The sequence below is a fragment of the Trachypithecus francoisi genome, unplaced genomic scaffold, assembly GCF_009764315.1.
Source record: "Trachypithecus francoisi isolate TF-2019V2 unplaced genomic scaffold, Tfra_2.0 Lachesis_group4, whole genome shotgun sequence".
NCBI lineage: Eukaryota > Metazoa > Chordata > Mammalia > Primates > Cercopithecidae > Trachypithecus > Trachypithecus francoisi.
The window spans coordinates 88,491,202-88,505,917 of NW_022681469.1; the positions used below are offsets into that span (position 1 = coordinate 88,491,202).

The 14,716-nt window shown below is 37.3% G+C and overlaps 1 protein-coding gene across 1 annotated transcript in view; it reads left to right on the top strand.

Moving 5' to 3' along the window:
• TSPAN13 (tetraspanin 13) overlaps positions 1 to 13,318 on the top strand; it is a 31,798-nt gene extending 18,480 nt beyond the window's left edge. Inside the window, exons 2-6 of the mRNA XM_033192361.1 lie at positions 5,004 to 5,171; positions 6,153 to 6,233; positions 6,906 to 7,019; positions 8,133 to 8,246; positions 12,199 to 13,318. Coding sequence (XP_033048252.1) covers positions 5,004 to 5,171; positions 6,153 to 6,233; positions 6,906 to 7,019; positions 8,133 to 8,246; positions 12,199 to 12,273 — 552 coding nt within the window. The 3' untranslated portion in view covers positions 12,274 to 13,318. The remainder of the gene's footprint in view (positions 1 to 5,003; positions 5,172 to 6,152; positions 6,234 to 6,905; positions 7,020 to 8,132; positions 8,247 to 12,198) is intronic.
• Positions 13,319 to 14,716: the final 1,398 nt, after the last annotated feature.

Genomic DNA, 14,716 nt, shown 5'->3' on the forward strand with positions numbered 1-14,716 from the left:
TTTGAGGGGTTTGAACATGGTATGCTGCTGGCTTTGAAGACGGAGGAAGGGGTTATATGCCAAGGAATGCGGAAAACCCCCAGAAACCAGACGAAGCAAGGAAACAGATTCTCCCTCTGCAGTTTTCAGGAGTACAACCTGACCAACATGGCCTCCAGAACTGTAAGGCACTACATTTGTGTTGTTTTAAGCCACTATACTTGTGTTAATTTGGAAAAGCAACTATAGGAAACCCTCTTTGATGGTTTTAGAGGACTGCCTGGTAGTGGTAATTAGGGTAGATGGAAAATTATATCGAAGATACAGCAGAATCAACTTGGTGAGGAATGCCCTTGACAGAGGGTTATATAGAAGGAAGCAGCCTCTTTTTTCCCCCTATCTGCAGGAAAAGAAAAAAACAGAACAGAGGTACTTGTGAATATTCTAGATAACATTCTCAATAATAGCATGATGCCTAATCTGAGAATTAAACTAGTGCTCTCTTCCCTCTTTTTGGCTGTAGAGATCTTTTTTGTTGTTTACATTTACATTAATAGATTCTCATTATTAATGAGCCTATTAGTTGGCAACTGAGTGAGCATTGAAGAGTTTCCTCATTTTGCCGAAACAATGAGGCAAATAGTGTATTTGCTTTCCTGGGAGGATGCTGATGAGGGCACCAGAACACTTTACCCCAGCTACATGGTAAGGATTCACTGATGGTAAGATTCCAGGCAGGTTCTATAAGAGTGAGAGGTTCCTGATTTGTCAAACTCCAAATAGGTGAATTGTTGTGTATTTCTTTTCTAGGACTGCTGTAGCAAATTACCACAAACATGGTGACTCAAAACAACAGAAATTTATCCTCTCTGGACCTGGAGACCAGGAGTCCAAAATCAAGGTGTCCACAGAGTCAGGCTCTCTCAGGGACCTCAAGGAGAATCTGTTCTTCCGTCGTTCATTTTCTGGTGGCTGCTGGCATTCCTTGTGGCTGCATTAGTCTCTGCCTCTTTTTTTTTTTTTTTTTTTTTTTGAGATGGAGTCTCGCTCTATCGCCCAGGCTGGGGTGCAGTGGCCGGATCTCAGCTCACTGCAAGCTCCACCTCCCGGGTTTACGCCATTCTCCTGCCTCAGCCTCCCGAGTTGCTGGGACTACAGGCGCCCGCCACCTCGCCCAGCTAGTTTTTTGTATTTTTTAGTAAAGACGGGGTTTCACGGTATTAGCCAGGATGGTCTCGATCTCCTGACCTCGTGATCCACCCGTCTTGGCCTCCCAAAGTGCTGGGATTACAGGCTTGAGCCACCGCGCCCGGCCTCTGCCTCTTTTTTTTATGTAACTTTCTACATTGTGTGTCTCTCTTTCTAATTTCCCTGTGCCTCTCTCTTAAGGATACCTGTTATGACATTTAGGGCCCACCTCATAAAAGGATACAACATTTAGGACCCACCTCATAATCTAGGATAAGCACCTCCTTTAAAGATCTTTAATTTAGTTCCATCTTTTACCATATATGATAATATTTATTCTTGGCCAGGCATGGTGGCTCATGCCTATGATCCCAGCACTTTGGGAGGCTGAGGCAGGTGGATCACCTGAGGTCAGGTGTTCGAGACCAGCCTGGCCAACATGGTAAAACCCCGTCTCTACTAAAAATGCAAAAATTAGCTGGGCGTGGTGGCATATGCCTGTAATCTCAGCTACTGGGGAAGCTGAGGTGGGAGAATCACTTGAATCCGGGAGGCGGAGGTGGCCCTGAGCCAAAATTGCACCATTGCGAAAGAGCAAAACTCTGTCTCCAAAAAATTAAAATAAAATAAAATAAAATAAAAAAATAAAATAAAATTTATTCTTTTACTACTTAAGGTTATATTCACAGAGGGGTCAGCTGGCCTATTCTATTTTTCTGGATTTTTTGTGTGTGTGTGGGGGAGATTATTGTTCTGTACTCTGACTCACCTTATAAAAAATCTCGGGTGTAGCAATTATTTGTCCTATTGTAATTTTCCATTTTCTTCTATACTGACTTCTAGAGCAAGGGTCCAAAGACTGTAGGTCACAGCCAGATCCATCTCATTGACTATTTTTGTACAGCCTGCTAGCTTAGAAGGTTTCACATTTTTGAATGTTATAAAAAAAGGAGGAATGATATTTTGTGATACATTAAAATTATATGAATTCAAATTTTGCTATGTATAAATAAAGTGTTATTGGAACACAGCCCTGCCTGCTCATTTGTTCACATATTGTCTGTCACTGCTGTTGTGTACAGTGGCAGAGTTGAATAGTTGTGGCAGAGACCGTGTAATCTGCAAAGCCTGGTAATAAATATCTGGCCCTTTGCAGAGAAAGTTTGCCAAGCCCTATTCTAATAGGGATGTCTTGTCTCTGGCGTTTAACACATAGTCAGCATCAAGTACTTGTTGATGAATAATTAACTTTTAATTTAACATTTAAGCATGTATAACTTTTAATATTCTCATATTTAAGAATTTCAGTAATATGGTAAGGTTGTAGTATAATTCCCAAAAGGATTTAAAAAATCTTTTAAAGATCTTAAAGAACTATGGGGTTAGAAGAATTTTATTAATAATAGCAGGTTGTTTATGCTTCTTATCTTTTTGGCTCTAAGACTTAAAGGATACAATGTAGTTCTCCCTGTGAATTTAACTGAATTAGGATATGCATCACACCCAGGACTTGGATGTTGGCAAATGTGATGGTTAATTTTATATGTGAACTTGGCTAGGCTATGGTGTCCAGTTGTTTGGTCAAGCACTAGACTAGATGTTGCTGCGAAAGTATTTTGTAGATGTGACTAACATTTACAGTCAGTTGACTTTAAATCATATTACCTTCCATCATGTGGGTGGGCCTTATCCCATCAGTTGAAGAGCTTAAGAACAGAGATTAAGATTTTCTGAGGAAGAAGGAATTCTGCTTGAGTTTCCAGCCTGCTGGCCAGCCCTACAAATTTCTGACTTGCCAGTCACGACAATCATGTGAGCCAGTTCTTTAAAATTTCTCTGTCTCTGTCTGTTTCACTGTTGGTTTTTCACTCAGTAGACAGATAGATATAGATATAGATATATTTCCTATTGGTTCTGTTTCTCTGGAAACAGAAATACAGCAAGCTGCTCTGATGTCTTGCACATGTGGACCATCTTCAGTGTTTGGTACCATGATGCAGCAAGGATGCTAAGCATAGCCCTCCTGCCGCGCATCATCCAGCTCTCCTTTCTTCCTTCGCACCTCCTTCAGGCTTCTGTCTTGTACAGCTCCCGAAAGGAAATGTGTTAAATTTGAATACCACAGAGTCAGAAATAAGCTCACTTGTGAAGGGGCAGAGGACTTTTTCTCAGTCCAAGACTGTTTGAAGTTGTGAGAAGACTGTCAGTGTGTATGATAAAATGAAACAGAGGCAAATGGGCCTGCTTATAAGGAGCAGTTGGGAAAATGAGAAGGCCTAGGTGAATTTCTGAGTGGCAAAATTTGTGAAAACTTTTGCCTCTCCTTGTCCCTCTGAAAAGAAAAGCTTGCTGGGTGTACCAACTGCAGTGGAGCCCACCAAGTCCATATAGCTCTCTAATTTGATTCTATTATGCTGTAGATGGTTCCTTTTATTTTCAAGTTTTGTCTCTTTGGCAAAAAAATACAAAAAAAATTTTCTGTAAGAGTACAAATAGACACTCATGTAGCAGTTTTGCTTGTATCTCTACATATGTAAGAAGGTTTACTATACCAGTAGATGTTAAATTTGCCTGATAAACTATTATATTACATATGAAAATTTATACATTTGAGCAGAAAAAGATCCATTTGAGTAAGTGGTAATTTATGTTTATATTTCTAAGCAAAGTTTACCAGGCTTTTAAATGGTGCTAGAAAGTAGATATTTTGTGTTTTGATTCTCCCTAATTGAGTATTATGCTGTCAGATTGCTCCAGAAAATGGTTGATCCACGATTGAAGTGAAGATACTATTTCCTTCCTGTTCAGCAACCTGTCCCCCATTCCTCCCCTAGTATCTATGTAAGCTTCATCTTCTATAAGTGAATTATCATCTTTATGTGGCATACTATTTTTAAGTGGGATTTTAAAGAAGTAATGTCATTTTGAGTTTTACAGGTCATAACCACTAGGCATGTGCTCTTCAGCCAGTGTTGTTTTATAAATATATGGATAAAACAATTGGAATATCAAATAATTTCTTTTTGCTCAGAATACTGGTTCACTTTAAATAGCTAAAGTCTCTTACATTCTTTTTATTCTGCTAAGAGTTTTAATGATCTGTCTATATATGATTTTTAATAAAATAGATGATGACATTTAAAGCAACTAATTTCAGCAGCAATTCTATGAGCAGGTTTTGAGTATTCCCCAGGGACCTGGTCTTGTGATAGATTCTGGGACTATATAGCCAGGTGAAAAGATGTGGGTCCTTGCTCTCAAGTTGCTGCCAGTCTTCTGGAGAGTCAAGCTTGGAAACACAGTGTGTGATGAAGGGAACGAGAGAACCATGTTCCAGGAACAGAGATCGACCTGACAATGGAGGGATTTATTTAGTCTGTTGGGGACTAGGAGGGCTTCACAGAGAAAATTACAGTGCATTTGGGCTTTGAAGGAAAGATAGGGGATGTCCATTTGAAGAGATCAATATGTTGGACTGAGATTGGCATCTAGAAGTTTTTGCATGTATGATTTCTTCAAAATCTTAAGTAGCATGCATTTAGGCTCTACAAACAGATGACTTCTGAGGCTTTGTGAGAATTTTGGGTGTTAGTATATTAGTTTGTTTTTTTTTTTTCTTTTGCAAGAATAAAGCACGACTGGGGATTAATGTAAGTTGTTAAGAAAATACTGCCTACTGAGATCTTGTGTGTGTTCTTGTATTGAGTTTTAGGTGCTTATTTGTAAGAGACTAAGTAGGCGCCTGAAGGATGTTGTTGATATTTAATTAACTGGCGTTTTCCCCATTCTCTCTCTTCTCCCTTGTCCTGTACCCCTGTCCCTGGGTGTTTTTGCAGTTGGTTAGTCTGCTGCTAATTGGAATCGCTGCGTGGGGCATTGGCTTTGGGCTGATTTCCAGCCTCCGAGTGGTCGGCGTGGTCATTGCAGTGGGCATCTTCTTGTTCCTGATTGCTTTAGTGGGACTGATTGGAGCTGTAAAACATCATCAGGTGTTGCTATTTTTTGTATCCTTTTTAAAAATCAAGATTTTTACCCTTGATGACTATTTTGATGGTTACAACTAATTTAATATTATCACTAGGAAATTTATTGCCAGAAAGCAACTCCAAGCAAGCCTTATGCATATTTGTTCAAGAACTGTTTGAAACATTTCTTAGGGTAATGTTATTGTATGTTTTCATATTCTCACCCTGCCCTTGTGACATCCTGAAGAATATATTCTGCAAGTTCAGTGTAGTCCTACTTATCATGTATTGTAAACTAAGAGTTAAATTTAATTGATTTGGTGACTTCTAGGCCCTTTTTTACACATTCATGTTTGGTTGAGAATTTCAGTGTTTTTTAGACTTAATATTAAAAAGCTTACATGTGGCCGGGCGCGGTGGCTCAAGCCTGTAATCCCAGCACTTTGGGAGGCCGAGACGGGCGGATCACGAGGTCAGGAGATCGAGACCATCCTGGCTAACACGGTGAAACCTCGTCTCTACCAAAAAAATACAAAAAACTAGCCGGGCGAGGTGGCGGGCGCTTGTAGTCTCAGTAACTCGGGAGGCTGAGGCAGGAGAATGGCGTAAACCCGGGAGGCGGAGCTTGCAGTGAGCTGAGATCCGGCCACTGCACTCCAGCCCGGGCGACAAAGCGAGACTCCGTCTCAAAAAAAAAAAAAAAAAAAAAGCTTACATGTATTTATCTATACTTCTTTCTGTTTTGTATATGTAAGAATTTTTATTTTATTCTGAATGAAATTCTAATCTATTTTTAGTTATGTAATTATCATGACTAGTATTTTTCTATATAAATTTGATGCAACTGTGTATTACCAAAATAATAATATGTGTATCCTTTTTGAACTTTCTTTAAGTGCCGTCTGTTCTGTATTCTGGGTTAATTGCTTCTCGTGCAATCTAAAGTTGTCGGTACCTCTGTACCTCTGTTTTATGACATTTTAAGAATATTTAGAAGTATCCTTAACTTCTAACTCTCAGTATATGATTATTCTCTTACTTGTATTTATTGTTCAGTTTTCTGTATCTTGTGCTTGTTTAGCCCTGAACCAGGAGCAACAGGTAAGCTAAGACTTTTTTCTTCTATTTTATTATACCACATAGCATGAGTATGAAAAAAAGGAGAGAAATGATTAGAATATAAAATAATTTCATCTTGCGCAGAATGCCACCTTCACTCTGGATAGCAAAACTCTCTTGTTGCCTTTGCATTAGTGCAGCAGGTTGGAGCCGGACACCATCAGGTGTTACTATTTTCTGTATCTTTTAAATCGGATTTTGCTCTCACTGGGTAAAAAGTGCTATGGCTTTAAGATGTTCCCTCAATCTTTTCCCACTATTATGCAATGAAATATTTGCTCCAGAATGTTTGCGGCTCCGTTCTAGCAATGACTGTTTTCAAGCTCTAATTTGTAGACAAATTCAGGTTTCTGTCATGGAGCAACAGAACTTTTGCCTTGTTAACACTCTGAGAATTATGCCTTTGAATCAAGTGCTTCTTTTAAATTGCATGTAAATTCTTTTAAATGCATGTAAAAAATTAGGAGTTTTTCATCCTTGGGATAGAAAGAGTGCCTTAATTTTTGCTGCAAACTAAGGAATAAGCCTTTGAAAAGTTTTACTGATTTTTAAAATAAAAATTATTTTAGGTACACAGTACTAAAAGTTACAGTCTCCAGCTTTATACATTTTCTGCAGGGATGACACATTTTATATATTAAATACATTTGCTAGGGTCAGCTTCTGGAAGTTGGTTGGAACAGTACGGCAAGCGCTCGAAATGACATCCAGAGAAATCTAAACTGCTGTGGGTTCCGAAGTTTTAACCCAAATGACACCTGTCTGGCTGTAAGTACATTGTATATTATATGTTTTTGGAAATGTATTACATACAGATAAATAATGATTAACATGGAAGAAGTGGACTTTCTGATGCTGAGTTGTATTTCAGAATTATTTTATATATATATATTTACATTATATTTCCATGTCCTCTGTTACATCATTTGCCTGTTCTCAAATACCCACTCCAGAGAGTGCTGAGAGTTTCAAGGCCCTGTTGGACAAGATGCTAATGGTTTATTGTCCCTAATTTCTTCCCATCCTTCTCTTCATAGAACAAGTTATTAAAGAAATAACATTAGGTCAGTTCATGTGTTCATATTTTGGGGAAACTCCTGTTATCACCTCCCTGAGCCCTAAGCTGAATATTTCCTCAATGAGGCTTCTTTTGTGAGATTATCTCCTTGTATGGGGTCTGTGTTATGTTTCTGTTGCTGCATAACACATTATTACACAGCAATAGAAACACACTGGCTTTACAGTTTAGTGGCTTTAATATCCATTTAGTGGCTTTAAATACCCATTTATTATCTCACAGTTTCCCTGAGTCAGGCTTGGCTGGGTCCTCTGCTCACCTGGCTGAAATCAAGGTGTCCCATCTGAGGCTGCAGCCTCATCTGAAGCTTGAGGTCCTCTCCCCATGCTTAGTGGTTATTGGAAGAATTCAGTCCTTGTGGCTGTGGGACCACCCCTGTTTTTTTTTGCTGCCTGTTGGCTGGAGGTCTCTCTCTGCAACTAGAAGCTGCTCTTAGGGACTATGTTACTCTTTCACAATGTGGCAGCATCAAAGTCACCATGAGAATCTCTCCATTCTGTTAAGATGGAGTCTTATGTAATGCATAATGGAGTCTTATCTAATGTAACGTAACACGGAAGTGACTGTCCTATCATATTCACAAGTTCCACCCATACTCAAGAGCAGTGATTGTACAGGGTTTGTACACCGTTGGGGTGGGAGTGCAGGAGTCTTGGGGGCCATCTTAGAGATTTGCACACTAAAAAACTAAGGCCTCAAATTGGATATAATACTCTTAGACATTAATTTTGTGTATATGCAGTTTTTATGTGCTTTTTATGAATGTATTTTGAGGTAAAAGTTTTTTACTTTAATTGGTGCAGAGCTGTTTTAAAAGTGGCCACCCGTGTTCGCCGTGTGCTCCAATCATAGGAGAATATGCTGGAGAGGTTTTGAGATTTGTTGGTGGCATTGGCCTGTTTTTCAGTTTTACAGAGGTATGTGCAAATAATATTTTTCCTCCTTTGTCACAGAGGTTTCTGTTTTGTATGGCAAAGAGCCTTGATTCTTGTAATGTTATCAGTGAGCATTTTCAATGAGAACTAGCACTGTAAAAAGAGGAACCTTGGTTTAGAATTAGAAGATCTTACAAGTCTGTTAATAGCGCCAACTTTAGGACTGGGTGAAATGCTTGATCCGTCTCCTCTTATGTAAAATTTAATGAACTAATGAGTGAGATTAGACTGAATTATCTCTAGGATCTCTTCTATTTCTAGAGTTGTATGATGAATTATAATTTTAAATTTAATTTGGAAAAGGTAGGAGATTCACATTCTTTAATATGTATGTTAATATCTATAATACACAGACATACTTATATAAAAAGATATGCTTTGAAAAATTACCTTCCTACACCATTTTTCATTCCCCTGTTCCTAGCCTTCTAAAACCTATGCATAATGTCTATATGTGTATAATGTACTGTGTATAATATGCAATTAATATATAGTACATTATATATATATGTGTGTATTTATCATATATTTTATTCAAGTTTAGTTTCTTTTTTTCCTCATCAGGAATGAAATATGCACATTTGGCTGTCATTAACAGCATAGGAAAAAAGAAGACCAAGATTAGTATTCATTTTTAATTTTTATTTATTTATTTTATTTATTTGTTTTGAGACAGAGTCTTGCTCTGTCGCTTAGGCTGGAGTGTAGTGGTACGACCTCAGCTTACTGGAAGCTCCACCTCTTGGGTTCAAGTGATTCTCCCACCTCAGCCTCCTGAGTAGCTGGGGATACAGGCATGCACCACTACACCCAGCTAATTTTTGTATTTTTAGTAGAGACAGGGATTTACCAGGCTGGTCTGGAACCCCTGGCCTCAAGTGATCTGCCGACCTCAACCTTGCGCCCGGCCCAGTATTCATTTTTTTAAAGTTCCCTCTGACTTCCATTTTTAGTCTATTTTTTCATTTCACTTTTTCTCAGAAAAGAGCTATCTGACTTGTGAGTTGGTTGTGACATTAATTCTAGAAAAATGATATACAGCTTGAAAAGAATTCTGTGCCTTTCCCTTTTTTGTTTAAAAACCATAGATTTTTGTTATGAAAACTAAAAAACACAGATAGAGAAAAACTGGAGTGAGTAATGTCTCTCCACACACCAGCTAGAGTCAGCAGTTATCAGAATTTTGCCACGTGGCTTCTTTTTTATGTCTGGAATTTATTTTGAGAATTTAGTTCTTTTGAGCAGCCCAGTTTTCTTGTCATCAGATCACACTGCCTTCAGTTATGCTATTTTTTAAAATAGGAGTTCTTTAAAAATAGAACTCATGAGTCTTAGATTTCTAAAGTGTTCTTTCATGGAATCCTGCTTTATATCTTACATACTATCTCCTTTGGAAACCTGGCTAGAGATTTTTATAACTTCTGCAACCTGATATTTTTTGGTTAGTGATAGTGGTAGGCTCTCTCACTTTTCAAGTTTATATTTTGCTCAGTATTTCACAGAATCAAAGATTCTCAGAATTTGAAGTGATGCAGTTACTTAGCTGATGACTTCTCATAGGTGAAATAGAAAGATTTGATTTGAACTATTTATTATACCTTTAAACAAACCTAAACCATGAGAGAAACATTGATTTAGAATCTGAAAAAAGGTATGATGATTAATATATGTTCTTTGTAGTAACTTGAGAAAATACAAAAAATTATGAAGATGAAAAATTAGATGTAGCTACTAAAATTACCTAGTCAGAAATAATCATTTATATTTTGGCATATTTCCTTCTGCCTGTTCTATATTTAATAAAATGAGTACCAACTTATTGCCTGTTCTACATATACTTTATTTTTCTACATATATGTTTTCATGTTATGAGCAATATATTTTGGTGACCTACTGCACACTGGGCGTAGGTTCTAGAGACCGGATAGTTGATGATGATGTTTAATCAAAGTTACCTTTGAAAAGTGCCCTCTTAATTATGAGCACTTTTGTAAGCTTGAAGTTCAATAATTATCCAGTTTTGATCTTCTTGCATTTTGGATGTGGCCTCCCCTGCCATCCCTCTCTGAACAATGGGGCAAGGAAGGAGAGAGATTTTCCTCTTTTGTCACTTATAGCCGAGTTGGAGGAATACAATTCTGGTAAAATGTGGCTCTAGATTATGAGTATTTAGTATGTTTGATTGCTTCGCTTCCCCTAAGGACTGTGATTTACACTCTCAGCATATATCCAGGGGTGATAGTCAAAATATTAACATCCTCAAAAATTCTGACCAGAAGCTCCCTGTGCCAAAATTTTCCAAGGTGGGGAGCTTTGGCAAATGATGGTTGGGCAGGTTGACATGGGGGCGGGGGGTCTCAAAGAAGTAGTTGTTTAACAACAGATATGTAAGTATTTCCGTGTTGTAAATCTGGTGTGGTTGAGAACAGCCAGTGACATGTCAGATTGCCGAATAAAACCACAAAAGTGGGGTAGTTTATGGGCTCCAGGTTTGAACATGGGCTGGACCACTGAGGACCTGTGTGATTATTCTGTTTAACCTCTTGTTGCCTCAGTTTCCTCACTGGTAAAATGACAATATTGTATCTATTTTATGAAAGCTGTTGGGAGGATTATATGAATTTGTAGTTTGTAGAATGGTACCTTTCATAAAGAACTCTTTGTTATGTTTGTTAAATCAATTTCTTTTCCCCCGTTAGATGGATTCCAAAAGAGATGACTTTCCACATCTTCAAATCAGGCTTACCTTTCCTTGATTCAACCTGCAGACCTCAGTCCACCAGCCCATACATGTTGTAGCTATAAACACTGCCAGTTGTGAACCTTACAGTAATTTGTGGATTCTTATTGTGGTCAATGGAGAGAATCTGGGACCTAGCTAATTCTCTAGAAGTAGTTTAAAAGGGCTAATGGTGGCTACAAAGTCACATAAACAAAATTTAGGTTAAAAGTTGGCACACATGTAAAGTGGAAGATACAGTTTAAAATTCATTTTATTCTATTAAAATGTTGTATCTTTTTTAGTCTAAAAAGTTAGAATTTTAATTTATTTAAAATAAATCAACTTTGAAATAGAAACAGCACACGTTTCTTAGTTTAAAAAACTGTAATGGCTAACAATTTAGTGAACTTGGTGTGGGAAATGGCACAGTAACAGCTCAATCGCTTCCTACCAAGAGAGGTAGGAATTATAACATTTTAAATTTCTGTGTTGGAAAATTTATTCATTTTAAGATTTTTGCTGTTGCTTACATTTTACTGAATCTAGTTTATTCCTGAATTATCCAAATATATGCTATTTTAGCTATTTAGACTACTGAGACTTTAGTTTTCCATATTTCTGCTGTAACAAGTTACCTTACACTTAGTTGCCTAAAACAACACAAATGTATTGTCTTACAGTTCTGGAGATCAAAAGTTTAAAATAAAGGCACCTTCTGGAGGCCCGGATCACCAGCCCATCTTTTACATCTTCAAAGCCAGCAGAGTTGCAGCTTCTCTGTTTCCCTTTATTTCTGCTATCACGGTGCCTTCTCTCCATGTTTCTGACTCTGTCCTTCCTGCCTCCCTCATATAAGGCCCTCTGTGATTATGTCATTGAGCCCACCTGGGTAATAATCTGTTTATCTTGAGCCACTTAACCACACCCATGAAGTCCCTGTTAATCTGTAAGGTACCATATTTGCAGGTTATAGGGGCTAGGACATGGACATCCCTCAGGGCCAGTCATTCAGTTTACCACAGTGTTCGTTTTAATTTTTTCTTAGAGTGCCTCATGTGGTTTACTTCTTTTCAAAAAGAAAAAAAATCCCTCCCTGTTGAACAAAAGATGCAAAGCAATTCACATGTTCCAGAGTTATTTTATTGATAAACTGAATAAATATACATAAATGTTACTTTCTTTTTCTTCAATTTTTTTTTTCCCCCATTCCAGATCCTGGGTGTTTGGCTGACCTACAGATACAGGAACCAGAAAGATCCCCGTGCGAATCCTAGTGCATTCCTTTGATGAGAAAACAAGGAAGATTTTCTTTTGTATTATGATCTTGTTCACTTTCTGTAATTTTTTGTTAAGCTCGATTTGCCAGTTTAAGGAAGGAAACACCATCTGGAAAATTACGTTATTGATAGTGGAATTATATATTTTTACTCTATGTTTCTCTAAATGTTGTTTTCTTTTTCCGTTGCTGAAAAATATTTGAAACTTGTGGTCTCTGAAGCTCAGTGGCACCTGGAATTTACTGTATTCAGTGTTGGGCGCTGTCCACTGTGACCTTTCTTAGCATTTTTACCTGCAGAAAAACTTTGTATGGCACCACTGTGTTGGTCATGTGGTAAATCTAAATGTACATCTCACTGGTATAATTATATGGAGCACTGTGCTGTGTAGATAGTTCCTGCTGGAAAAAGAGTTGAAGTTTATTAAAATCAGAAAGTATGAGATTCTATTATGTTAAGGGAAATCCAAATTCCCATTTTTTTTTGTCTTTTTGGGAAAGATGTGTGGTGGTAAAATGTGTTAGTATAAAAACGGTAATTTACTTGTAGTAGTCTTTTATGATGACACCAATGTATTCTAGAAATAGTTATGTCTTAGGAAATTGTGGTTTAGTTTTTGACTTTTATAGGTAAGTGCAAAGGAGAAGTGGTTTCATGAAATGTTCTAATGTATAACATTTACCTTCAGCCTCCGTCAGGATGGAACGAGTTTTGAGTAATCAGGAAGTATATCTATATAATCTTGATATTGTTTTATAATAATTTGAAGTCTAAAAGACTGCATTTTTAAACAAGATACTATTAATGCGTTGGCCCACGTAGCAAAAAGATATTTGATTATCTTAAAAATTGTTAAATACCTTTTTCATGAAATTTCTCAGCATTGTAACAGCAACTTGTCAAACCTAAGCATATTTGAATGTGATCTCCCATAATTTGAAATTGAAATCGTATTGTGTGGCTCTGTATATTCTGTTAAAAAATTAAAGGACAGAAACCTTTCTTTGTGTATGCATGTTTAAATTAAAAGAAAGTAATGGAAGAATTGATCGATGAACTAAGTGAGGTGGAATTCTTTTCTTTCTCCTTTAGGTTCTCTCTGTTGGACTTAGAGCTGGGTACTGCTATTTTAGTGTATAATCAAGCTGTGGAAATACATTTCCAGCATTAATGTCTATTGGTAGTCATCCTCAAATCCTTTCTTGAAATGTTTCAGTGGCTAATGTTATCTCCATAGTGAGAAAGAGTTTTTCTAAAAAGAGAAACCATTAATATTTATTTGGGAAAAATATGTAAGTTCTTTCCCATTACTAAAAATTACTAATTTCTTGTTTACATTCTAGTTAGCATGTGGTATTTTATTGTCTTACTGGGTTTTTAGACCGAGAGAGGGTAAATGGTTGATCTATAGAATTTTAGAGCATTTTGTAGGTTTGTCACTTCTATGACTTTGCAACACTAGCTAATCTTCCAAGGAAACAGAATTGTGCCATTTTCATAATGTCATATGAGCTCTGGGGTAGCCCTGACAGTGTCCCCACTTATACCATAAGATGAGATTATAAGTGACGCATGAAGGGAGATTTTATTATTATTTGGTGTTATTATACTTTAAGTTCTGGGATACATATGCAGAATGTACAGGTTTGTTACACAGGTATACATGTGCCGTGGGGGTTTGCTGCACCTATCAACCTGCCATCTAGGTGGGAGATTTTAAAATTCTGTCTTCCTTTGAGGCATTTGACATTTTCCATGTTTGTTTTGTTACATTTTGAAATTCTTATAAGGCTCTGGAATCTCCTAATGTGATACTTTCCTTGGTACAAATGATTATATGTGGAAAGCGCTATTCCATAGAGAATCAGCCCTTACCTTGGTTTGTGCTCTAATTGCAGTGCCCTTATTTGGGTCAACCCAGTATGCTTTATGCATCATCTGAAGTTAAATGATGCATCCTGGAAATTCTAACAAAGGAAGGTCTCTCTTCTGTTCAAATATAGATTGACTGATGTCAACCCGCCTCAAGTGTGCTACTTAAAAAGCAAGGTGCAAAGAGAACAGCTGTCAGGGTGAGAAGTCTAAACACATTTTTGAAAGTAGCCTGGTGCTGACAAAATGCATTTAATCATACTCAAGACTTCATGAAATTGAGTTCATTAAATTAGGATTTTAAATCATTATGGCTAAGCAAAACATGTGTATCTAAATATTAAATAAAGTGTAAAGATATCTAAGATGTTAAGATTTTAGTAAAATAAGTTAATGAAAAAGAAAGTCAGGGTCTGGGAAGTATGAATATTTAGGACTACTAAACTATAGGATTATAAGAGTGGGTATTGACAGCCACTCAAGAAATACACATTTTCAAGCACCAAGGTTGTCCCTATCAAATGAGTCTGGGCTTTCTGTTTTCTCAGGCAGATCTGAAGGTGATAGATTACCTAACGCCT